This window comes from Oryzias melastigma, linkage group LG24 (genome assembly GCF_002922805.2).
Source record: "Oryzias melastigma strain HK-1 linkage group LG24, ASM292280v2, whole genome shotgun sequence".
NCBI classification, from domain to species: Eukaryota; Metazoa; Chordata; class Actinopteri; order Beloniformes; family Adrianichthyidae; genus Oryzias; species Oryzias melastigma.
The window spans coordinates 1985664-2011226 of NC_050535.1; the positions used below are offsets into that span (position 1 = coordinate 1985664).

The following is a 25563-nucleotide window of genomic DNA, read 5'->3' on the forward strand; positions in this document are numbered from 1 at the left end:
CGTCACAAAACTTCAAAATGTTCACAAATAAACCTTTAAAGAAAGACATTTATTGTGTTTTTCGTTGTAGTTATTATAAATGAGAGCAGAGTAAGTACACAGAAAGTACGTGAATTAACAACTGTGGTAATGTAACCCAAAAAAAGACGTGGAGACATTTAGTATGGTACAATTGGACAGTACTACAAAACACTATAACTTAATGTGTAAAATTCACAGACAATACATGGTACTTTCTGTGTACTTTGTTCTAAATAATAGTAACAACCATGAAAACACAGTATGGTACTACAGAAGTACTGTTTAAAAACTATTCCTCTTCCATATGGTGAATACCATGAAACACATGAACTTATTATCAGTAAATTCTCTGCCCTTCATCACAGTACTTCAAAAGTAGTTTCTGTTTAACTACTATCTTGTTACACATAGTCAATACCATGAAACATACAGTAAGAAGTAAATTCAAAGGTACTTTATTTGCACTTACTTTGTTCTTAAGTGCGATAAGTACCATGAAAGACACATTAACGCAACACATAAATACTCAGTCGGTACTATATTAAAAATTTGTGTGTACAGCATAAATACTCAGTAAGTACTATATAAAAAACTAGTGTGTACAGTATAAAAAGTGCTTTTATGAGTACCTACTGAGTATTTATGGAAATACCACTTAAATACCCTGTAGTACTGTACTATAAAAGTAAGCGTTACTGGATTTTTACAAATTTTAATAATAATTTCTGTATTTCTAGATCTTAGCTCTTAATAAGACGGAAACATAAAAAAAAACATGAAATATTTTAAATGTCTCAAAACAAAGTTTTTAATTTTTATGTTTTCTCAGTACGAATGCATATTTATATATATTTTTTTTGCAAAGATATGACATAAACTTTAAAAAACATTTGTGGTTGTTGAGCTGCTAAATCAGTTTTGGTGTTTTTTTTTTATATTAATTCCCTAAAACTGAATAAGGTAAACAAGGTTAAGAATCTAAAATAACATCCTGCCTTATTATTTCATCAGATAAACTAATTTCAGAAATACTTTCATGTTTCTAGTAGTTTTTCTCCATCACCTTCCTGTTCTAAAGCTTTTGACAGATTTGAAGTTATTTTAAAATGTATGCAGTAATTCTTTGACCTCACTTCTCTGTGATGCTAAAGAGGCTCCATGTTTTTAGGATCAGAGTGACCCCAGAATGATATGTGTCGGCTCTGTTGGGGATCCATGACAATAAAAGGCTCAACACAAATACATGGATGGACGTCCTGATGGTCCAAACCGCCGAAGCTTCACGAGGGTTTTTGAAACGAGTGTGAACGTACGCACACCTGAGACAGAAAAGCTTTCAAGTGAAGCTTCTTCTCCTTCTGCTGCAACAACAACAACAAGACAGTTTCCCTTCATGCAGCCGACCCTGCAGACTATTCCAGATTACAAGCTCTTGTCAACACGAGTTTGGAGACGGTGCTGCAGCCGGAACCGCCTTTAGTGCCTTCCTGGAGAGGTGTCATTAGCTCGTTCAGTGAAGGCGGTTCTGTCCGGGTCAAGAGGACAAACGGACTGAAAAGCGCGCTGGATCATCAGCATCCGGGGGGTTCAGGACGTCTTTATGTCATTTTCAAGCTCAGAACCGAAGCAGCCGGCGCTCTCGGCGGGTTATTGATGCTCCACCTGACAGAGAGCCTCTTCAGGTACGAAGCTCCTCCTCCACACACTTTATTTTTGGCAGCAAGAGGAGTTTTAAATAGCGTCAGTGATTAATCACCGTACTCATACATATTAATGTGGCGTCCAGGAAGATACTTTTTCATCCTACTTATTATCACACACCGAATTAGCAAACTGGATGACAAAATGAAATCATTTTGAGGAATCTGGAGAGATTAAACGGAGCGGCGGGTTATTTTTTCTCTGCTGAACAAGCTGTCACACTTGTGTGTGCACGGCAAATATTTGTACTGTTTTACTGACACCAGGACCGTTCAATGATTCACTATTTATTAATTTAACCTTCAGTTCATTGAGATTAGATCTCTGTTTAAGGGAGACCTGAAGCAAAAGGCTTCAACATACGGAAATACAGCTAAAACAATTATAATAGAAGAAAAACAAACTAAACTGTATGACTAAACAATATTAGTGTTTAGTTTTGACATCTTTATCTTTTGTTTGATTTTTCTACAGATGATTTAGTCCAAAGTGGTTAGAAGGGAAAAAAACATATAGATCAATTAAAAAAGCAAAACAAACAAAAAAAGTTATTTACTGATATTTTCCGACAAAACATGTTTCTTTACAGTTCTGGTGGGAGATACTGGGAATTTGGGTATTGATCCCATACTAAGTAATCACAGGGCTCTTATAGCGATATTAATATCAATATTAATATAATATTGGTATTGATATTTATCTCAGTACTGATATCAATACCAATTCCAGTACCGATATGGATACTTACATGTTGTATTATAGAACTATTTCAGAAATACACAATTTTTTGTTAACTACATGCATAACAAAACAAATGATTGAGACTTTTGGAAAATAAAAATGTTTATTAGCGAAGTACAACAATCGGTACTGAGCATACATCAAATATGTAAATTAATAAAAGCAAAATATGAATATAATAAAAAGAAAATAGTAACTAGTGCAAAATTAAAAAAGGCAACAATCTAAGTAACAGCATTGCAAACATATATATTTAAAATAATAGCAGTAATAAAATATCAAGGTCACCAAAGCAACACTGTAATGAATAAAAATATAAAGAGTACAAATATGTGTCTCCACAACGACTCTCTTTGGACCTGATGAGTTATGGAGGTGAAGTTAAGGTGTGAGGAGGTGGAGTGTTGTTTACACAGACAAACAAATTAACAAACAATTCAGCCAGACTGGGCGGTTTTTCCTCAAATTGGGCTGCGCTTGAATGAACTTCGTCAATAAATTCAAGCTAACGAAGAAAATCTGCAACAAAAGTATTGAAAATGTTGATCTCATCACGTAGTATCAATACATCATCTTGGTATCGATACTCGATACGCCCATCAATACTTCAAATGTCAGATAAAACAATGCAGTAGGAAAAAGATGGTAGAAGACCCTCCAGGCGGGGTACATGCTCCCTCTTTTAAGTTCTAAGCAACAGGAAAGGGGGCGGGGTTACTCTGCACCAATGATACGCCCTCAGAGGTGCCGCTCTGCAGAAACTATGTCCTAGAAAACAACACTAGCTTTTTTTTTTCTCTTAAAGTTACAATTATAATTAAAGACGACTGGAAACCATTTAAAAGATGGTCAGAGTGGAACTTTAAGTAAAGATGAAGACTTATAAATTACTCACCCATAGTAATCCAGGAACTTTTTAAACTTTTTTTTCTATCTTCCAATTTGCTCTAATAATTTATCTTTAATTAAATTTTTGTGGCAAAGCTTAATATCCATCTTTTTAGTACAACCCAAGCTTCTTTTTTCTTCTTTTCTATGTGATTATTAACATCATCTGCATAGAAACAGTAGGACCACATTGAATTTAACCCTTCGTAGTCCGGGCCTGTTTGAGCTCTTTACAATTTGCTTGAGTAAAGTTTCGTGATTTTTTTGGTACAACCCAGATTTTGTCCTTTTTTACTGATATTCTTCATTGTTTTACACAATAATTCCACAATGAACCTGAAACTGTCCAGAAAACTCTATTCTGATGGGTCATTTTGTCATTTTACTACAAACATTTAAACAATTTATATCGAACAGTTTTTCTCTTTAATAATAAAAGATCAAACATGTAGAGACAAAATACAAATATCAAAATAAGTAAAATATGTCAAAACTACAGAAATTACTACAGAAACAACAAAGTTTTTGGCTAAAACTGAGTTTTGATTTCTATAATGTTTTTTTTTTTATATTTGTTTTGTTTTTGTAATTTTTTTTTTTAATTGAGTGATTTGTTGATGTGATTTGGACTTAAGGGCCACCGTACAGACACAAATAAACAAACAAAAGAGAATCTGACTCACTTGCAGACTTATCGCTTTTTGTCCTCTCTAATTTTTTACTATCAATTATGGATGTGATGATCTAACACCAAAATCCAGCGTAAAAAACAGATCTTTTATTTGTAGAGACAGTATTTTTCACATTAACAGTACGTGTGAAAGCTCTTTGTAACAAACCTGGAACGACTCAAGCATGGAGACATCAACAGAGTCTCAAAAACAGAGAAAACACCCTAATGTTTTTTATCAATAGTAACTTTCGACACAGGAAAATGGGAGATGGACCTTGAAATTACTTTTGCCATCTGTATAGAACGGCATTAGCATTAGAAAACCCGACATTACGGCAAATCAAGAGAAGCTCATTCAGCAGCACTTGAAAGGTGTCTCCGAACAGAAGAGTTTTCTGCTTAAAGAGAGATTCAAACAAAAGCTCTGTTTATCCACCTGCTGCAGCACAGTTCACGGCTATTTTCCCGGTTTGTTGAGGAGAATCGGGTCTCTGATGGTGACAGCATGCCTCCCCGGTGTATGTCTTACCCCAAGCGGCGCTCTGTGGGAACTCCCTCCAGCGCTAGCAGGGGTGCAAAGCTGCTGACCACTTCATCTTGCAGGATAAAACCGGCCCTTTCAGTTCTGTGAAAGTGCCGGCTGGAGTTCTGAGGGGCTGGAAAACAGACACACGTTTTTAAGGACAAAACGGTTTTTCATTTGGCAAAACCTAAAGCAAGAAAACGCTTTATATTTATGTAATAATCTACATTATTATGCTAAATGAAGAACATTGGAGTTAACTTCCAGAAACGTAGCAGCTGCCATAATAATCATAATAGTTGGGGGTGGGGGGGCTCATGTTGGACAGCTTTAATGCTGATTCTACCTATATTAATACTTCCAGAACAGGGGTGTCAAACTCACTACAAAGTAGCCAAAAGACAGAAAAAAAGCTTAAATTAGCTAAAACAGCTAGTATGTACCTGAAATATTAGAAAAACTCAAAGATAGCCAAAAAATATGTCAAAAAAGCCCGAATTAGCCAAAACAGTTAGCACGTAGCTAAAAATTTTAGCTAAACTCCAAAATAGACTAAAACACGGAAAAAAGCCTACGTTAGCCAAAACAGCTAGCACGTAGCAGAAATATTAGCCAAACTCCAAAATAAAAAAATCTTAATAAATGCTAAAATAGTCCAAAAAGCTAGCAGAATGCCAATTTTTAAAGTTTTTAAGCATTACTATAAATAAAACGGGCAGGAATATTATTCCAGAATAAGTCAACTTCAACATTAAATACCTTTAAATATTTTATTCTCCATAAAAATATATTTTGTCAAAATTCTACAAGTTAGAAATGAGCACAAGATAACATCGGGTCATTAATAACAATAAAATAAACGGATCTGGAGGGCCGGATCCGGCCCCCGGGCCTTGACTTTGACACGTGTTCTAGAAAGTTCTGCTTCATTTCTGCTGCACTTTCGATGGTCGTAGAAGTCTGGACTGACGGCTGGTGGTTCAGTAGGGAGACACAATCCTGCCGGCCTATAGAAAGCAGGATTCTTTTTATGTGGTTCTGATCGAGATCACGTTTCGAAATGAAAAAGTTCATTGAATTGTTGCGTTGATCAGAACGACCGTGAACGACCGTCACCCGGCTGGATGGACTTCTGTCTTCATGTGAATGGACTGCTGTTCCCATTTAGACAAAATAATGCAGGATTTAAAGAAATATGTAATATGTCTTTTCAGGCTTTCATTTCTCAGTTTTTCTCTCTTTATTGTTGGTTTTGAAAATATGTAGATGTGGATTTTATGTGTCGTTTTGCTTCAACTTTTACAATATTCTTGGAGCATAAAAGCTTTAAGGTCTCATAGAACAATCCAAGTCTATTGAAAAGATTTTGAAGGTTTCTTACTGTCCAGATCTTCGATCTAGGTGAGATCTGCTGCTAGCGAATCATCACAGCAGTTTGGAGAAGTTGTAGATCTAAGTTTCATTGTTTTTGAGCTCAAGATCTTTAACTTTTATAGAAAAAAATGATTGAATGCAGCTGTTCCTCGTGATTTTTCATCATTTTTTATCATAATGTATCAGTTCCGAGATTCAGCTTTGATAAAATCTTAAAAGTCAGAAGAAAAACAGACAGAAAAAGCAGGAATCAAATTTGTCCCAGAGAAAAAAGTGACTTCTGACAGTTTAGATTCCAGAGGATTCTGTAGATGTAAAAATAAAGCCATCTAATAGGAATTTATACTGTACTGTGGAATCAAATATTGTTTAAAAAAAAGTATATATATATATTAGGTGTTCGCAAGAATTATTTTGACAATTTAAAACTTCTGCAGTAAAAATAAAATATTTATTTCCAGGACTCGTTTGTGATGCATCCAATAGAAAACAAGGTTGAAGGAAGCAGGTTGTATCGTCAAGTTTGTCGGACAAAGTAGATTCTGTGAAATATCACAATATTTCATTTGGCAATAACGACTTCAAATGCTGCCAAAAGGATTTTAAACTATTTTTTAAAGAAAATTTAGACCTACAAATGGAGAGTTTTGGAAAAATCTTCAAATTCTGACGTTTTATCACTCAATGATGTCATCATTAGTCGTCGGTTGTCTATGTTAGCCCGTAGCTGCCAACACTCGGAAAACCAATAAGTAATTATGCTAAAGCAAACTAATTACTTACATTTAGAAATAAATTTCTGTCCTTCTGAGCAAACCCATGAATAGAAATGTGCAACGCAGATCGCCCTACTGGCTTCTCCTTACAAGAAAAAAAAAAATATTACGTTTCCAACACCGCTACATCTTCAAATCCCCCCCACAATTGGAGCAATAGGGAGGAGTCAGAGTGGAATAGAAGGAAATCAGACAGTTCAGTGTCTTACTTTTGTATTCCACTTAAACCCCCGACCACTAGTTGGCAGTAATCCACACCAAGAATCTTTCAGACTCCAAAACAAGAAGATTTTGTGAGAATAAGATGTTCACTCATTAGTCTGGTTGTTTGTACAATCGCGATATAGTGTATCATGATACATATTGTGATATGTATCCCAATATGTATCGTGATAAATATAGTGATATGTATCAAGATACATATCATAATGCATATCACGATATTATAGGATATTGGATATATTGTGATACGTATCTCTATATGCATAGTGATATGCATTGTGATACATATCACAGTGCATATCACGATACATATCATAATACGCATTGTGATATGTATCACAATACATATCACAATGCGTATCGCAATATTATAGGATATTGGATATATCCTATATATTCTATAAGACATATGTGTCACGTATACAATATGTATGCATGATACAATACGTATCGTGATACGTATCACGATACGTATTGTATCATGCATACATATTGTATACGTGACACATATGTCTTATAGAATATATAGGATATATCGTGATATGTGTATCACATATTGATGTGTTGATACGTATCGGTATATCAGTATACATCCCTTTTATTTAGCATTACTTAGTAAGATGAGGAGGCAGAAGAAAGTAAATCTGCATGAAGTATGATGAGTACTCCTAAGTACAAGTGCTAGTTTTTCTTGCTTTGGATTTCGGTCATACAGCTGCAGCAGTAATTATGCACACTTAAATACCTCCCCTTGGCCGTGGCTGTACTCTCAGCGTAATTACTTGCATTACATTTGTGAGTCGGACCCCTGGGTGTTGAAGTAAAATAGTTATTTACATTTAGATAAACTACAGTTCATACGAGCTGAAACAGACTTTTTATTTTTTCTTTATATGCAAATGTCCCCAAACATTTCTGAGTTTGTCAAACCGTGTTGGACTGAGCCCTTTTACCACTCGGTGGGTCTATTGACAGAAGATTTTTTTTCCTTTTTTCTTTCTCAATTTCTCAGCTCCTAGCAAAAGTCAATAGGACGCTCCATGGGATCCATCTGCCTGCCTGACAGTTCTGCCTGTTTTATAAGCTGCACGCATTCACGGCATTGCAGAATGAATGTCAAATGTTCAGTTTAGCTCATCAAACCGACTGAGTTTTTCTCTTGACCCTAAATACTTTTTTGTTTTTTTTTAATCTTGTTAGTGCAAACAGAATTCTTCTAGTCGCCGTTAAGGCCGAGTCACGGACGTCTGTTCTGGTTCAATTAAATCTCTGCATGCTGTGTAGTGACTGCCTCTCAGGAGCAACATGCTTCACTTTTCTCTGCGATAAAGAAATAAGGTGAGTGTTGGGGCTACGACCAAGCCATCCAAATCCCGAAGAGCGGACGAGATAACGCGTCTATAGCTTTTTCACCCAAGGTTTTATCGATTCAGCAAATAACTTATCAATGATGACAAGGAGTCTGAGGTTGTTACTTAATAGAATGGTTTTTCTTTTCCAAACCCGCTCAGCATTGTGCAGCGCCACCCGACATATTGCCTCATTTGTTGGAGTCGCGCAGGCGGCATTCACGGAGCATTATACCGCCAAGGCGAAACTGAAGCACAGAATTATGCTGCAAAGCCATAAAAAATATAGACGGTATAGACATGGAAGTAATGCAGTTCTTCAGCCCAGACAATGGCGAGTTTGTCCCTTAGAGTGAAACATCATTTTCTCCAGACAGCATTGCCATTTGGTCGTGTGCCGTATCTACCCAAACGTCCTGTATTTTTGCCTCCAGATTGCCTCCATTGTGAGAAGTATTCAATACTCCCCATACACTATTGGGAAACAGATATTATTCCCATTCATTGTGCAATATCACTAAAAAATCCAGTGTATTATTTAGCACAAACTGGCTGTTTGTCCAGTCGGCTCATTTGTTCCCGACAAAAGGATGCCATGAATTAGTGCCACACAGTGGGGTGTGTGGGTCCCCGGCGCTGCCGCTGTGACAGGCGCTGGCCGCTTCGCTCCCCAAACACTCGCCACACATCAGGCGGGGTCATGGCTGCCTGAAGACCTGTGTCTCCAACTGTCCCCCCGAATTCCAAGGGAGGTGGATGTGTGTTCCCGGCACTCGTCCTCCGGGAGGTGTTACCATGGCACCGGCAAAGCCACTGCAGCGAACGCGTCCGAGCGCCAGAGCTTTCCAGAGCTCCACGCCGCTGCAGTGCTGCTTCAAAGGACGCCGTCTGATCATCTTTGGGGATATTTCAAAAGCGTTCTCAGTTGATTACTGCATTTTACGCACTATAAGACATTCATAAATGCTTTATTTTTTTTCCAAAAACAACAATGCTCCTTTAAAATTTAGATTCATTCTGGTTGTTTCCTAAAGTCAAAGGGATTTTGAGAGGTCACATGTTTTTAGCGTGGCTAACATGTAGCCACATGTAGCATATATGGCTGTATAGGCTAAAGTCGCTACGCTAGCTGGTTGCAGACGCAAAGTTGGACGCCATATTGGAGATGTTGAGATGCTGTTCACTGCTGTGGTACAGATGCATAAACAGAGCTATAAAAACAAGAATGTGACTTAACAAGTAAGATAGTACTTGAGAAGGTAATAAAGAAGAACTTCTAGAAAACATTTGAAGATCTGAGTGACTTTACTCTCAATATTGACTGATCTTGTGGCCTATTCAACGTCAGTGCTAGCTTTAAACTTCACTCTATTTCCATGTTTTCTGGCAGGACCACAGATCTTTGAGTTTTATAGAGGATGATCGTGGTATTTGTATGTGTGTTAGACTTCAGATCAGGCGACCCGCTGGTAATCAGATTACTAAGTGGAATAAGTGCCGTTTTTTCAAGAAAATCAAAAAATTTGTGTCAATTTCTGGGACATAGTTTCTACAGAGCGGCAAGAGTTCATCTGAGGCCCCCGTTCCCCTGCCCATTGCTTAAATCTCTTTGTTTATGTTCTCTCTTGCTAGCTTAATTTGTGTTTAATGTTTGCTATATATGTCCTTCGTTAAGAGAAAATGTCCACGAGAACATTTAAGTAAGAAACTGAAGAAAACAGACTTGGGAGGGTTCAAGTTGTGGGACACTAGGCGAGCTCCTAGTCCTGCTTCCCCACTGAAGCTTACCCCCCCCCCTCGTACAATCCCGCCTCTGCTCTCCTGGAAGCACATGAGCGCCGAGCCGGGAGCTGTCAGAGCCGGTAGTTCAGTGAGAGTAAAGGCCAGCATCCCTCGCTTGTCCGGCCCGCGGCATGAAATTATACAGCCAGTATCCACACCTCCTTCTGCGCTACATCAGTAGCATATATACCCAGCAGGCACTTGTGTGTTTGTATTGTGTTTGAGGGTCGGTGTTAAATGTCAGCGCCTGGAAGAAGTGACTTTTTTTTTTTTAGATTTTCAAATTTTAGTGTACTGGCAGTTCTGAACAGTCAACTGCCAGTAACAGCTGACATTTGTTTTGTATAAAGGGATATCGCCTCAGTCCAGATGGAGACAGTGGATATGACATTTTAGTAAACTGCTCTCTTTTCTCAATGAAGAGCCGGGCTTTATGGGTTTTGGCAGAACCGACATAAACTGAGCGTAGACCAGCAGACATGACTTTTTCATAGGATGTTTTCAGGTTTAGTGTTGGGGTGCTGGTAATGTCCTCCCTGTTGATACTAATAAAACATCACTATCTGGTCTTTACAAAGTTTTACGAGGCTCTAATGTCGTCTCTGATGCGTCTCTTTGTGCTCAGCATTATTTTTAGTTGTTGAGTCTTTAAAAAGCTTTTTCAGAAAAAATCAACTTTTTGAGCTTTTATGTGTATTATAATGTTCAGTCTGCGCTGAATCAACCCGAGACACAAACACGCAATTTCTCAACTTAGCTAGCAGTGCTCAGACGCTAAATTCGCCATTCAGCTAGCAGTATTCAGTCACTTCGTTCACCGCTCAGCTAGCAGTGATCATTTGCTACACGGCTAACGATGATCAGGTGCTAACTTGACTGCTCAGCTAGCAGTGACAGACTTCTAACTTTGCCGCTGAGCTAGTGGTGATAAGCTCCAACTTTGGGCATTCAGCTAATGGTGATTAGCCGCTAGGTTTGGTGCTTGAGTAGCAGTGATCAGCCACTAGCTTCGCTCATTAGCTAGAGATGATCAACCGCTAGCTTGGCTACTCAGTTAGCAGTGATCAGACCCTATTTTCCCCGCTCAGCTAGCAGTCATCAGCTGCTATTTTGGCTGCTCAGCTGCTAACTTCAGCGCTCAGCTAGCAGTGATCAGACGCTAGGTTTGGTGCTTGGCTAGCAGTGATCAGACGCTAGGTTTGGTGCTTGGCTAGCAGTGATCAGCCAGTTGCTTAGTTGTTAAGCTAGTGATGATCAGCCGCTAATTTTGCCACTCAGCTAGTGGTGACCAGCTTCTAGCTTGGCCGCTCAGCTAGAGATAATCAACGGCTAGCTTGGCTGCTCAGTTAGCAGAGATCAGGCGCTAGCTTCACCGCTCAGCTAGTGGTGATCAGCTGCTAATTCGGCACTTAGCTAGCAATGATCAACTGCTAGCTTGGCCGTTCAGCTGCTAGCCGCTACCGAAGACAGATATATGATATGCACATCCATCTTTGCAAAACTTCAGATATTATTTGTTTTCGTGGGTGAAAAGCAGACACGGTTCTGAGGATGATGTCATCAAATGGGCGACACCCACAAGCAGTGAAAGGCGGAGCTTCAGAGATCAAGGAAAAGGCCATTGTTTTCTAGGACATAGTTTCTGCAGAGCGGCAGTATTAGAATTTAAACCACTGAGCTGTGAGCAGCAAGCAACCTGACCTCCAAGTTGCTGAGAGCTCTCTGTTTACATGCCCTCCTGCTAGCTTACCACCCCAAGCTAACATTAGCGGAGCAACAAAAATGGTGAGAAATAGTTGTACATCATCCAGTCGTACAGGACAAAGAAATACTCATCTTCATTTCTTTGAATATCTGTCCTCCATCATCACAAAAACACCAAACGTGTTTTATGCTCAACAGATGCAGCGATTCCCAAGAATTATCCTCTTTTTACTTCTTTGGTTTGCATGATTCCACCTTCGTCCGCCTGTGGCTCCTCGCCGCTCGGCGGTGGATTTTTAAGATGGCTGCCAAACATGGCGCAGCAGATTCTTTGTTTACCCGCGAGATGCTCTGCCATGCTCCAGTCGAATAGATTGGACACAGCTCCCCAGCATTCTGCAGCGCTATGGAGGAAGTCCAGAACAAATCCTCTGCACATTTAGGTGTCAGCGAGCTGTCATGGCGAGGAGATACCTCTATACAGTAAGTGAATAATGTCCGACGGAAAGTGTTGTGCGCTTTTGTGCTGTCCTGGTCAGGTTCCAGACCACACTCCGCTTGAGTTTGGGGTTTTTTCCCCCATTGCACTTCGTTTTGTAAAAAGCTGAAAATGATCTGTCATAGGCGATGATACAAGCCAAAGTGATGGATGGTTTGAGTCTTCCTCAGCTGCCATTCTTCCTCTTTCCTCTAAAGAAAGCCATTATTTCGATCACACTTCAGACAAATTTACTGCGTGCGTCCACGCTCGCCCACGGGGAAGAAGAAGCCATTCCGTTCAAGTAAAATTTCATTTTCTTTTCACTTTTTTTACTGTGAAATTACAGAACGACATCAGTTTGCACCAACACGGCGAGCATGACTGTAACTGAAATTTCTTTATGATTAAGTTTGTGTACATGCACTGCGAGCAGATATATTGCACGGCGTCATTTAAATAAAGCGGCGGTTTGTGCCGGACCACCAACATCCAATCCCTTTGGAAAAAAAACGGCTGAATCCATCAGGAAGAGGGATTTTCATTAACTGGTTCGCCTGATTACCACAGCAGCTGAGTGGCGTTGCGAAACGGTTCCACCGGGATCTTCGGTGCAACGCCGACCACCGAATTACACTTTCCTTTCTCATTATGTGGCAGTTGTAGTGATGGCGTTACACCAGTTTAGCTGTTCAGCCTCTTCCAGCGTCTCTGTAGCTTGTTTTAGTGTGTTTTCTTACCGACCTCCTGGTTTATTTTGTTCTCCGCATGTTTTTTCCGCCCACGTGCCAATAAATCGCTAATGAAATCACAGCTGATTTGATCAGTGCCGTAATGTCGTTTTCACCGGTGGGTGTTACAGACAAACCCGTCCCATCACTCCTCCCTAATTTATATTTATAATAAATATTTACTTTTTGATGCTTTCTGTTAAACAAACTATTCATTTAGGGACACGTTTATTAAAACACACATGTGGAGTGAACATCTTTGTTTTATAGCTTTAAAATAGAAAAAAACACTAATTTTAAGAAAATAATAAAAATATTTTTACTCAACAAGAAATTTTATAATAAATTAAAATCTAGAAATTAGAATTTTTGCACAACAATTGAAAAATAATAGTATTTTTTAATAGTTCTTAGTAAATAATTTGTATTTTCTAAGTTTTTATGAACCTAATTGTAGTTTATATTAATTATAGTGATAAAAACTAGTATAATAAGTAGAAAAGATTCATTTTAAAATGTGAATTCTGGTACACGTTGGTTCATCTTAATTACAGTTCTTTATCTTAAATCTACATTTTTGTTTCCAAAATAATGACCATGAATGTCGTTGACATTTTTTGAGCTAAAAATAACATCCTTTCCTAAAGAATACTGTGAATTTTTAGTTTTTTTGAGTATTAAATCAACGATTTTTGTTCTTTTTCATAATGATTTCTTTATTTCTAGATCCCCAAAAATCACTAATTTCCATAAAAGCTCGGAAAGATGTGAAGCAAAGAAAATTTGAAACACAGTTTGCATCGATTATGGTGACAAAAGCTGAGTATAATAAGTAGAAAAGCCTCATTGTCGAACAAAATGTGATTTTTAGTACAAGTGGTCCACTTTAATAACTGCCCTTTATTCTTAAATCTACATTATTGTTTTCAAAATAATTACAATAAATGCTGTTAACATTCACTCAAACCTCAGAATAACATCCTTTCCTAAAGAATACTGTGAATTTCTAGTTTTTTGAGTATTAAATCAACGATTTTTGTTCTTTTTCATAATAATTTCCTTTTTCCAAGATCCCCAAAAATCTCTGATTTTGAGAAAAACTTTGAAAGATTTGAAGCAAAGAAAATTTGAAACACAGTTTGCGTCGATTATGATGAAAAGAACGGATTATAATAAGTAGAAAAGCCTCATTGTAGAACAAAATGTGATTTTTAGTACAAGTTGGTTCATCTTAATAACTGCCCTTTATTCTTAAATCTACATGATTGTTTTCAAAATAATGACCATTAACATTCACTCAAACTCCAGAAAAACATCCTCAACATAAATTACAGGGAAATCTGAGTTTTTTGAGTCTTAAATCAACAATTTTTGCTCTTTTTCATAATATTTTTTTTATTTCTAGATCCTCAAAAGTCTCTTGGAAAGGTGTGAACATTGAAGACTCCGTTTGCGTGGTCTGTGGTTCCGATTAGCATCTCTGGGACATGCTTTCTGTTTTATGACGTGGGACTCTGACAGCAGTCGAAGCCCCGAGTCCCAGTCCCGCCATGAAGACTCGAGGCAGATGGCGGCCGGTGGCAACAAGCTCCCAGATCACGCTGCGTCTGCACACACCGGTGTCAGCCGTTTATGTAGTCTGAGAGGTCTTCACACGCTGAAGGAAGACACGTTTGTTCAGGAGTTCCATCGATTGTTGATTCCTCCGTCTGAAGATTGTAGAGATTGATTTGGAGGTGATGAGTGCAGCATTCTGAAACTATGGTGGCCCTGAAGTCCAAATCACTTAATCCGTCAATGCAAAAACATGTTAAAGATTATGACGACAGTTAAAAACAAATGATAAAGAAACATCAAATGTTAGAAAAACTGAAACAAAATAAAAGGGAAACGTTTAGGAAAACAAAAGGACCGCCGAAGGTTGATTTTAAGGGACGTCACTGATTGGACGATGACGTTTGTTCACTTCAACAGAAAGTTACAGAAATCTTAAGACAAACGATATTTATATACTACAACGGAGTATTAGGGCCGTCAAAAAATATTAGAATTAAGTCATATTGTGAGTTTTTTCTCCTAAATTCACAACTTTTAATCTTGTTAATCTACAAATTTTAATTTAGTTAATTTGCTGCTTTAAATCTCGTAAATCTACAAATTTTAATCTTGTAAATCTAGGAGTTTTCATTTTGTAAATTTCTGACTTTAAATCTCATTATTTACAACTTTTAATCTCGTAAATCTACGAGCATTAATCTAATAAATTAATGACATTTATTATTTATTTTTAAATGTACGACTTTAAACCTCATAATTTTACAAGATTAAACGTCGTAAATTTTTGAAAAAAAAGGTAATAAATTTAGCCTTTAACTTTTAAAGTCATAAATATACAACTTTTGTCTCGTAAATGTGCGTGATTCAAAGTCGGAATTTAAAAAAAAGTATGTAAACTGTCCTAATATTCCATCGTTTGTTACAACAAAGTTTGTTGATTGATCAATTAATCAATCAACTCTTTACTACTGATTAGGTAAAATAACCTTCTGATTTCCCTCTTCAAATTTCATCGTTTAGTTAAGTAAATTTTGTATCTTTCTTATTTTTAATTGAGAAAATTTACTTTTTCATGTTCTGGTGTTTAGATCTTTTAAATCTATTGTTTTGTTTTTCAAATTATTTGTTTTGCCTTTAGGGATTTTTGGATGTGATTTGGACTTCAAGGCCACCGTATGAAACTAAACTACATGATTTGAATTAAAAACTAGCTAAAAATGCTGGCGTTTCTGTTATTTAACTGATTGTCTTTTAATGTTGTCTTTGAATAAATATTGTGTTTGCAATTTATCATACATTTTATAAACAGAAATAGAAATTAGTCGTTCGATTATGAGGAAAACAGACAGATTCCTCCCAAAAACTAAAGTTAACAAAGTGTTTGATTATTTTGCATGTTGGTACAGTCCTCTATGGAATGACTGAACAGCTGAGAAATGCAACAGAGAATCCAATGGGAGCCTCGCTCCATCTAACTAGCCAATCAGGACGGAGCTTAAAATATTCCCATTGCAAGAGGTTTTTGTTGGATTAAGCACAAAAAAAGGTCAAATGTTGTAGAGGCTGCAGCAGGCTGCACCTGAAATGTTTCATTTTACTGTTAACACAGAAATATGAGGCAGTTTCCTACAAAAACAGAAATGTAGTTTTGCCCAAAACATAAAAAAGACTAAATTTGTAGCCAGATTAGCACAATTCGAGTTCATTCTATTTTTCAGGGAAATTCCACCTTAAATATCCAGCTAAGAGCAAACACTGAGCCGCTCGGCTCGGTCAGAAATGATTTCTCTGGCTCCCCTCCTCGTTTCCAGCTCGGTTTTTGTCAAGTCAGAGGAAACCATCTGCTGCCCGGTGATAATGGGCGGACAGGGGCGAGCGCCTGGAAATGGGGAGAGCAAATAAAATGGCAGCGGCTGTCCCAGAAGCTGCAGTACCTTTCAGCCCGCCTGCCAGCCTGCAGCGAGCCTGCCGTCTTAATAAACACGCCGGTGATATTTCCTCCCGACGGCGCCGTACGCACGCATCTGGACAGAATGTGTGTTCACGCACGCCTGCGTCTCCGTGTGCATGTGCATTCCTTATCTAACCTTGATCATTGGAGTCAGGATTGTTCCAGAGATGGTGTCAGTTTGATGGTGCAGACAAAAAAAGATCCTTTTTTTTCTCAGTGACAGACGGACCTTTCAGGATGAGATCTATTATTCTGCTGTTTTCAGGGCAAAAATAAGAAGTTAATGAGAGAGGTTTGTGCTGCACGTCAGCGGCGATACAGTAAAACAACATTAACCCAAACAAACGCGGCTATAAAAAGCTCCTCGTCACCTCCTGAGTCTCTCCTTCCGAGTCTTCAGGGCTCTTGAATACGATTGGGCGCTTTGGGCTTTCTCTGAGTAAAACATTTCAGTTTTTTCTCGTCTGAAGTTGACAGGTTGAGCTGAACAAAAAGACCTGACAGTCTGTCTCCACCTCAGCCGACGCCGTGCTCTCACTCCATCACTGTTTTCTACTTTGGCTTGACATGTTTCCTTTAGCTGCTCCCCCCTCCCATCTTTTGCCCCCAGCACTTACAAACTGTCAGATGACTTTAAGTATAGAAACATCAACAAAGTGGCATCCATTGGATTTGAATGTGTTTTGGAGAAAGTTGATCAGACGGCAGATGTTGATTTGTATCAGTAGCTGTAGGTGCTGAAGCCCCGCCCTCCGTAAGTCCCACTCCCATCATTATTTTAGCCAAAATTAAAAATCTGAAACCCGTAGTTGCTGCAGAGCGGCAGGAGCTCATTCTCCTCTGAGTTATGGAGCAACCCCACCCCAACTTCCCGTCACCCATTACATTACATTATTACCCACCCCCCACCTAACATTTCAACAGAAATGGTGAGCAGTATCAGAGCTATCCAACTGTACAGTTTTAAACATCGACTGTATATGAGAACTGGACTGAGTGACTCCTCCCCCCTGCCGTTCTAAACAGGAAGTGGTGAAGAGGTGGGGTGAAAAAGTTGATTTTTAGATCCATTGATTATGATCCATAAACGATTCTGAATCGTTTTGTGAAAATATATGAATTCAAGTAAAAGTAACAAGTGTACGGAGCTCCTGAAGAGACACCAAAGTAAAAAAAAAAAAAAAATGTTTTCTGAATAGTAACCACATACAATCTGGTGTGCACCAGTTAGTGACCAGAATTTTTTTTTTTTTTACCTCAATTTTTTTTTCCATTTAGGGACTGCTACCTGATAGTAACTGAATTTATTTTTTTCTAAAAATCGAAGTAAAAAAAAAAAGTTTCTGGTTAGTATCTGGTGCACACCATACAGTATCTGTTGGGCACCAGATTCTAAGTGGTCCACACCAGATACCAAATGGTCCACACCAGTTTGTGACCATTTTTTTTTTTTTTTCCATTTAAGGGCTCCATACTGTACGCACCGGATAGTAACTGGAAAAAAAATTCCAAAAATTTATGTTAAAATAAGTTTCTGGTTTGATACTAACTGGTGCGCACCAGTTAGTAACCAAAAACTTCTTTTTTTTTAACCTACATTGTTTTCCATTCAGGAGCTCCATACTGTACGCACCAGAAAGTCTCTGGAAAAAAAATTCTAAAAATTTAAGTTAAGAAGAGGTTTTGGTTACTAACTGATGCACACCAGATACTAACTGATGCGCATTGATTAGTATCTGGTGTTAACCAGTTAGTAATCAAAAACTTGTACTATGTACGCACCAGATAGTCCCTGAAAAAAATAGTTTTTTTTCTAAAAATTGAAGCAAACTCTCTTGATGTGCTCCAGTTAGTACATAGAAATTATTATTATTACTAAATTATTTTTGCTTCAGTTTTTGGGGAAAAAAATTGTTTTTTTACTTACATTATATATATATATATATTTTTACTTTACTGTCCCTTTAGGGGCTCCGTACAAGCAGAAAAGTTTTTCACTGCCACAGTTTTGAAGAACACACAAACATGGCCGACCTTCCAGATCTCATAATCCGACCGGAAACATTGACTCAGTCCGACTCGGACAAATGACAACTTACCGACATCTGTATCTCAAAAAAAGAAAAAGCAACTTCATTGACTTCATTTGGAAGTAAGTCGTTTTCTATGAATGACATCACACTCACTCGGTCCAGTTCTCAGATACAGTCTCTAGTTTTGAGCCGGATGCGGGCTAGAATGAAGAAATGAAGTCGTTGATCGTCTACAAGTATGCTCAGTGTATTTTCTTCGTCATACAGGATTTTTTTCACCTGTTTCTGATTCATTTGAATAAAGAAATAATTTTGTTTATGTCCATCCTCCATCATCAGAACACGTTAAAACTATTATTTTTATCGGAGTGGCTCTTTAAGGCTTGAAAGGCGATTGATCCAGCGTTCATCTAGAGGACTTTTGGGCGCCGACTCAGACAGACTTTGCCCACACATGTGTTTCTGCGCGGCGGCCGGCCTGATGAAGCGGCTGACTGTTCCAGGGTGTGGTAATAGAATTGAGGGATGGATGGATCAGAGGACAGAGGGCGCCGGAGAGGCCCGGCGTCTGGGTCTTTTCTATTAACTGGAGATGCGGGCCGGGGCAGTAAGGCTCGCCCGTGCCCTCTCCCTGCCCACTTTGTGGGCCGAGCATCCAAACTTCAGATGGGGAGAACATTGCTGAGGGTCCCGCAGTGATTGACCCTGTGTTTTCATCAGCCTGCGCCTGCCTGATAACATTCCTCGCCGCCTTACTGGAGTGAAAATATTACAGGAGTGGATGCCAAGAAAGGCTTAGTGAACTCAGTTTGGTCCGCTTGGTGCACACCTTGCACCTTCCAAACCCTTTCTATTACAGAATTACATTTTTTCACAGCCTGCACAAGATTGTCTTCCTATTTACTTTCTTTAGGCTCAGATTGGTCTCCAAAGATCTGCAAACTCTCCGGGGAGGAATCACAACTCCAGCGCGGCCCACACAAGAAAGTTAATCGTTATTAACATATAAAAGTGAAATATTGCACCGTCTGCAGAGGTGGTGAACAGGACTTTTTCTCTCATTATCCATAAGGTGTAATCTTCACTCACTCACTGCTAATTATACTCCACACTCCATCATCTGAGAAGCTTTCTGCCATTTGTTTTTCATCGTGTTTTAATGAAAAACCCTCTTTTTTTAAATAAAATCTCCTTTTGTGTCTTCTGCAGGTCTCAGGACTGTCTCCCGGAGACGGCCAGACTCCAGGACTACTGCTGGCCCCGGGGGTGAGGTGGGGTCAGACGCCCATCAACCAGCTCACGCCATGGGACACCGACGAGCCCCCCGCCAAGCAGCACCGAGACGGTGACCCATCAGGTATTTAATTACACGTGACATTTCCACCGACGGGGTCGGAGTTTAACATCAGTTGTGTTTGTGCGTGCAGCGTTTTTTCCACTGCAGACGGATCCGGCCAGCTACACGATGCTAATGAGACATCTTGACTGCCGTGCCCTACATAAGATACATCCTTACCTCCCCAGCACGCAGCCTTACAAATGCAATCATGCATAATGTACATCCATAAATATCAACTTTGCATAAACCGACTTAATCATGCATAAAATTATAAAAATGTCAGTTTGATGTCAGGAAACTAGGAGGGAAAAAAAATCAAAGTTTCCTAACTTTTGTTGACTCCTCCTCTTTTTATTGTTTCTTTGTTGATCAATACTGTTTAGACCCAAACCACATTGGATGAGTTTGGTTCTCGCCAGAGTTAGTTTCATCATGTTGTCTCTGTTTGGCACAGAAGGGGAACATGTGGAGCAAAAACTCCTCTAAAAACCAGAGAAACCTGCTTTCAGTGCTCTTAAAAACAAACCAGTTTGGTTCAGTTTGAGAGTTCTAGTGGACTAACCAGCTGAAAAAATAGAAAAAATAGAAAAGCCACAAGCTACATTGTATGACCCGCAGGTGCTACCCACCCCCGCCCTCAATGTTTGACCGTCTGCGACACGCCCCTGACAAATTCAACAAAAAAAGTATTTTCTTCAAAATGGCGGCTTTCTTTTGGTTTTATCTCCATAGCAACCATTTTATGTTTTGATCGTCTGGATGAGACGAGCATGTCTATATCATTTTTAGAAGATTTGACAAAAATATTTTTTTTTATTTCCTTGGCAACGGTGGTTATTTGTTAGCTACGCCCACATCCCTACTTTGCTCATAGTGTGTGATATATCATTTTATTCAGCTTGAGCCAACAATTCATGCAGTACATTTTTACAACATTTTGGTAAATTATGTGCGATAAACTAACTCCAAATTCGCTAGCTCGCCACGGACTTCATTCATTCAAAATCTATAATTTATAATTCCAACAATTATTTTCCAAAGTTGTTTCCAAATGATGCTGGAGGAGTTTGGTGGAGTTAGGAGGTGATAGATTGAAATCCTTAAGAGAAGTTTAAATTTGTAGTTGCTACTAAAGGATGTAAACATATACTGTATACTATATACAATTTTGAAAACTCAAGAAGACGGCCTCTTCCTGAGGTCAAAGGTCAACAAAACGTCAGCTGTGGTTGTAGACTTAAGTTGTTGTCATGTGTGTGAAATGTCGTAAAGATCGGTTCATCTTTTTCTTTTCGGAGGTTGTGCAAAAATAGTGAAAATCGGCAAATTTCACACAAAATGGCTGACAAACCATAAGTCCTGTTGCCATCCCATAATAATTTAAAGACCCCCTTCCATGAAAATCATGTGTTTTGAGTTTCTGACATGTACATGGGACATTTTTCTTATGAAAAAGAGACCATGTGAATAAGAAATCATTACGTTTTCGCATTTATTAGTATCGCAAAGATGCTTTGTTTGAATTAATGTGTCGTTGTGATGTCACAACGGCCCGGCCCAAGAGCACATATGGAAGCTCCCAGATCTGCCTGTAAAATAAATGCAAATTTTTTCGCAAGGTTTGCAAAGTGAGCCTGGGCTCATGTAGCAGCTGTAAAGATTTACGCTAGCAAGACACAGTTAGCATCATCAAAAAGGACGGATCAAAGGCGGGGCTACCAGTGGCCACGCCCATGTAGAAGAGATTTTGGAAACAGTGGCTTCAGAAATTTGAAATATGGTTTTTTAAGGCATTTAGGTTGTGGGATTTTGGTTAAAGACTTTATACTCATACTTAAAACATCCCGACACATGTTTTAGTTTTGTAAGTGGATCTTGAAGCATTTTTTGGAGCTCCATAACAGATTTTGTCCCATTTTTTTTTTTTCCTGCTGTGATGTCGTCACAATCCGGACATAAACAGCCAAAAGCACGAATCCGAACATGTGTGAACCAGTGAGGAGGTTGTAAAATGTCAATTTACCTTCTCTGGTTGGATCCTCCAACCTAGAAGCCTAAGCAAAGTAAAGTAACAAAATAAAGATGGAACTTTAATCATTTTATAACTTTTCTTTTCAATTCAAGAAAAGGACGACATCACCCTTAAATAAACCTCCAAATGATCAAGTTCAAATGTAAATTCAGTTTCAGGCGTCCACAAAAGGACGTGACATTAACGAGTTAAGCCGATATGGAAGTTTTTCTTTTTTACATGCGCTGTAATGAACTGAGCCAGAATAGCTGTGCCCTAGAGCTGTTCATTTCCTTCCTGTGCTCTGCCGGCCTCTGCCTCCTGCTCGTCACCAGTGTGTCTCATTTAAGGGTAATGCTGGCGCAGAGCTCGCTCCGGCGGAAGCTCTGGTTCAACCCGTCCTCATCAGAGACAGCTGCCACTCTGTAGTGGCAAACATCGTCACAAAACAGTAAAAAAAGGAACCCCAGCTGCTTCCTGTTTCTCGGGCTTCCTAATTATAGTTTGCATATTTAGCATTCACATGGAGTCATTATTAAACTGATCAAAGGACGTTTATGTTTCTGTGTGTTGAGGTGATGGAACAACGTCCTGCTGTAAAACAGCAGCGAACAAAAATTGGAGCAGAGTGAGATGTCACCACCCCAGAACGCTATCACACATGACACTCAGACTCCAGCATATGCATATTGATTTGAGCTCTCGCCGTTTCAAACTGTGAGTGCCGATCGCGACCGAGCCAGCTCCCCTCCACACGTCTGCGAACAGAGTGTTTCTGCAAAAGTCCTCTGCCAACTGCTCCAGAATTAGTCCACGCTTCCTCTCGACACCAACGTGACAGTGTGACAGCGGAAAGTTTGTCTTTCAGAGTAAAGTTTGTAGATTCTCTGATGAAAACTTTACCTTTGAAGTCGTATGAGAAGACGGTAGATTCAACTATGTGATCAGGTTGTTGTTTATCATGAAATTCTTATCACAGTTTTGGAAAATTGTGATTTTCATAGCATGTTCTTGTAGCATTTGTTTGGAATTGTAAAAAGGGCTTTAAGCTAGTGGGAGAGAGTAAACAGAGGGATGATGGGAAGCAGGGGTGGGCTTACCACGTCAACGCAACTCAGGCGAATTTCTAATGAACTCTTGCTGCTCTGCAGAAACTATATCCCAGAAAACGACATGTTTTTTGTTTTTTTGTATTTTCTCTGGGATTAATAAAGATTCTACCCATACAGTTAGATATCGTCTGCATAGAAATGTAAAATAAAAAAATAAATGAAATAATATGAAATAAAAAAATGCAACATGCAATTTACACATGCACAAATTAAAATTACAACTTGAAACTAGCTATACGCACAAAACTTTAAAATAACGCACAAATTGATTGTTACACAAAACTACATTTATGCACTAATCTGAGGTGAGACTCTTTTCATGTCTCCAAGATTTGTCCGTCAGTAATTCGCACAAGTCAAGAATTACGCACGTTACAGGGTGAGTCTATATTCACTCCAGGAAATTTGGCCTCTGCTATGTTGTCACATTTCTCACCAACTGGGAGTGTCTCCACCCGGGCCAGACATGCCCATGTCAACAACAAACACACACCTCACTTCATCCACCACTGACGAAGCTCTCACACCTGCATCTCTGTTTGGTCTGATTCCAGTTCCAGAAACCAAAGACACAACCGGTATGGACTAAATGTTTAATAATATCTTCATTTAATGCTTTGCTTGTTACAGTTAAGAGAATTTTGATGGGTCAAGTTTATTGAAATGTTCAATTAAAGTATTAATTAAGACTTTCAACCTATATATCCATTTTCTCTCTTTAACAAACAACCAATCTGTCAAAATAAAACAAGAAAAAGTAAAGTGATTGAGTTGATTCCATGTCCTTAGGAAAACAATAGATCAAAATACTGTATTTAACTCTTACTTGTCTGGAGCCTTTCTGAGTTTTTTTATTTTTACTTTACAATTTGCTCAAATAAATTATCATTTTTTGTGGCTCTATATCCATCGTTTTTGTGCAACCCCAGTTTCCTTCTTTTTATAGATATATTGAATTTTCTTTGGGATTAATAAATATTATACATTTTAAAGTCTAATATCATCAGCATAGAAATGATAGGAAACGGGGGCTGTTGTATTGGAATTTAATCCTTACTAGTCTGGGTGGTTTTTTTCTGGTTTTCTACTACTTTACACTTCTTTTTAATAATTAATCCTCCAAATTGATTTTGTAGTAATTCTTGACTTTTTAGTACTACCCATCCTTTTCTTTTTACAGATATTTTTCATTACATTACACAATAATTCCACAATGAACCTGAAAATGTCCAGAAAACTCCATTCCAATTAGAAAACTTCGTTTTTTTATAGCAACATTTTTTTTAAATTGACATCAAACAGTTTTCGTGTTTTATAACAAAAGATCAAACATGTAGAGACAAAATAAAAATCTATAAATCCACAAACAAACAAAAAGAAGTCCAAAATAAAAGGTGAAGCTCCACTAAACTATACAATGTTCAATGGATGTATTTCACAACTATATATTATAACTCTTATTTTTGTTTTGAACCAAAAATTCAAACGTCTTGAAACCTTTCCTTTAAATTTTGAGTAAATGCCAAACTCCCCAGTGAGTTCAGAGACTAAATTGGTTGGATTTGGAATATTTGTCTGTCCTGATTGTTATCCTTTGTGAAGAACAACAGAGAGGAAATGAAAAGCGGTGTTGGTTTCCATTACCTCAATGACATGAGATTATGAACTGAGCTGACATCTCGAGCCTGTTCCTTTCCTCTTTTCGTCTCCATCCATCTCCACCCAGATTATTACACCAGCAGGGATAGTGTCACAAATAATCTGGACCTCCTTTTTTTTGTGCAAGCTGCCATTTAGCCTTTGGTCCCCGAGCAGACTATTTTTGGAGCTCGGACAATTGCAGGAGGAGTCAAAGATGGAGTGAGTGAATAGAGCAGGGAGGAAGCATCCAGGTCCAGTGCGGCCAGCACACCCTCAGCATCAATCGCCTCGGGGTGGAGAAATGATTGGATCAGAATGTCTGGGTAAACACAGACTCCTGGACCGATAATGATGCCAAACGCTGCAAGCATTAGGGATATATACCCTCACGTACCGACGAGCATTTCCTCCACCTGTAGGAAAACACATTTTTCTTGTGTTATGGAGGCTTCAGGAGCAAATATCTCATCAAATTTGATATTTGAGCATGTATCGAATCTAAATGAAGCTAAAATGGTTTAGGAAGTGGCGGTCTGTTCCTGTGTCCGTCTCCTGCAGTTTTCTGTCTGTGTTTGATCATCCAGTATCAGACCTCAAATCAGCTTTTTCCTGGCTTTTGCTGCATCATTGAGTAGACTGCTTTTATTTGGGTTTTCATCTTATTTGAAGACAAATCCACCCAGAGTTCTCATAGGAAGTTTTATTTTATTCTTTTAATTGTCTAGAGAGCGATTAGCCGACAGAAAAACCTCAAAATTTACTCTGTGGATTCATCAAATAAAAATAAATGGAACTAATGAGACTATATATATATATATGTGTGTGTGTGTGTATGTGTATGTAAATATATGTATGTATATATATATATACATATACTGTATATGTTTATATTTATATGCATAAATATATTATATATATATATATATATATATATAAATTATGTCCCGCGCGTTTAA

The 25563-nt window shown here is 38.4% G+C and overlaps 1 protein-coding gene across 6 annotated transcripts in view; it reads left to right on the forward strand.

The window, feature by feature from the left end:
- The window catches only part of LOC112158292 (kelch-like protein 29), a 326899-nt gene that overhangs the window by 150874 nt on the left and 150462 nt on the right, over positions 1-25563 (forward strand). For all 6 annotated transcript variants that reach the window (XM_036210446.1, XM_024291568.2, XM_024291569.2 and 3 more), the window contains one exon: positions 19714-19861. In XM_036210446.1, coding sequence (XP_036066339.1) covers positions 19714-19861 — 148 coding nt within the window. The remainder of the gene's footprint in view (positions 1-19713; positions 19862-25563) is intronic.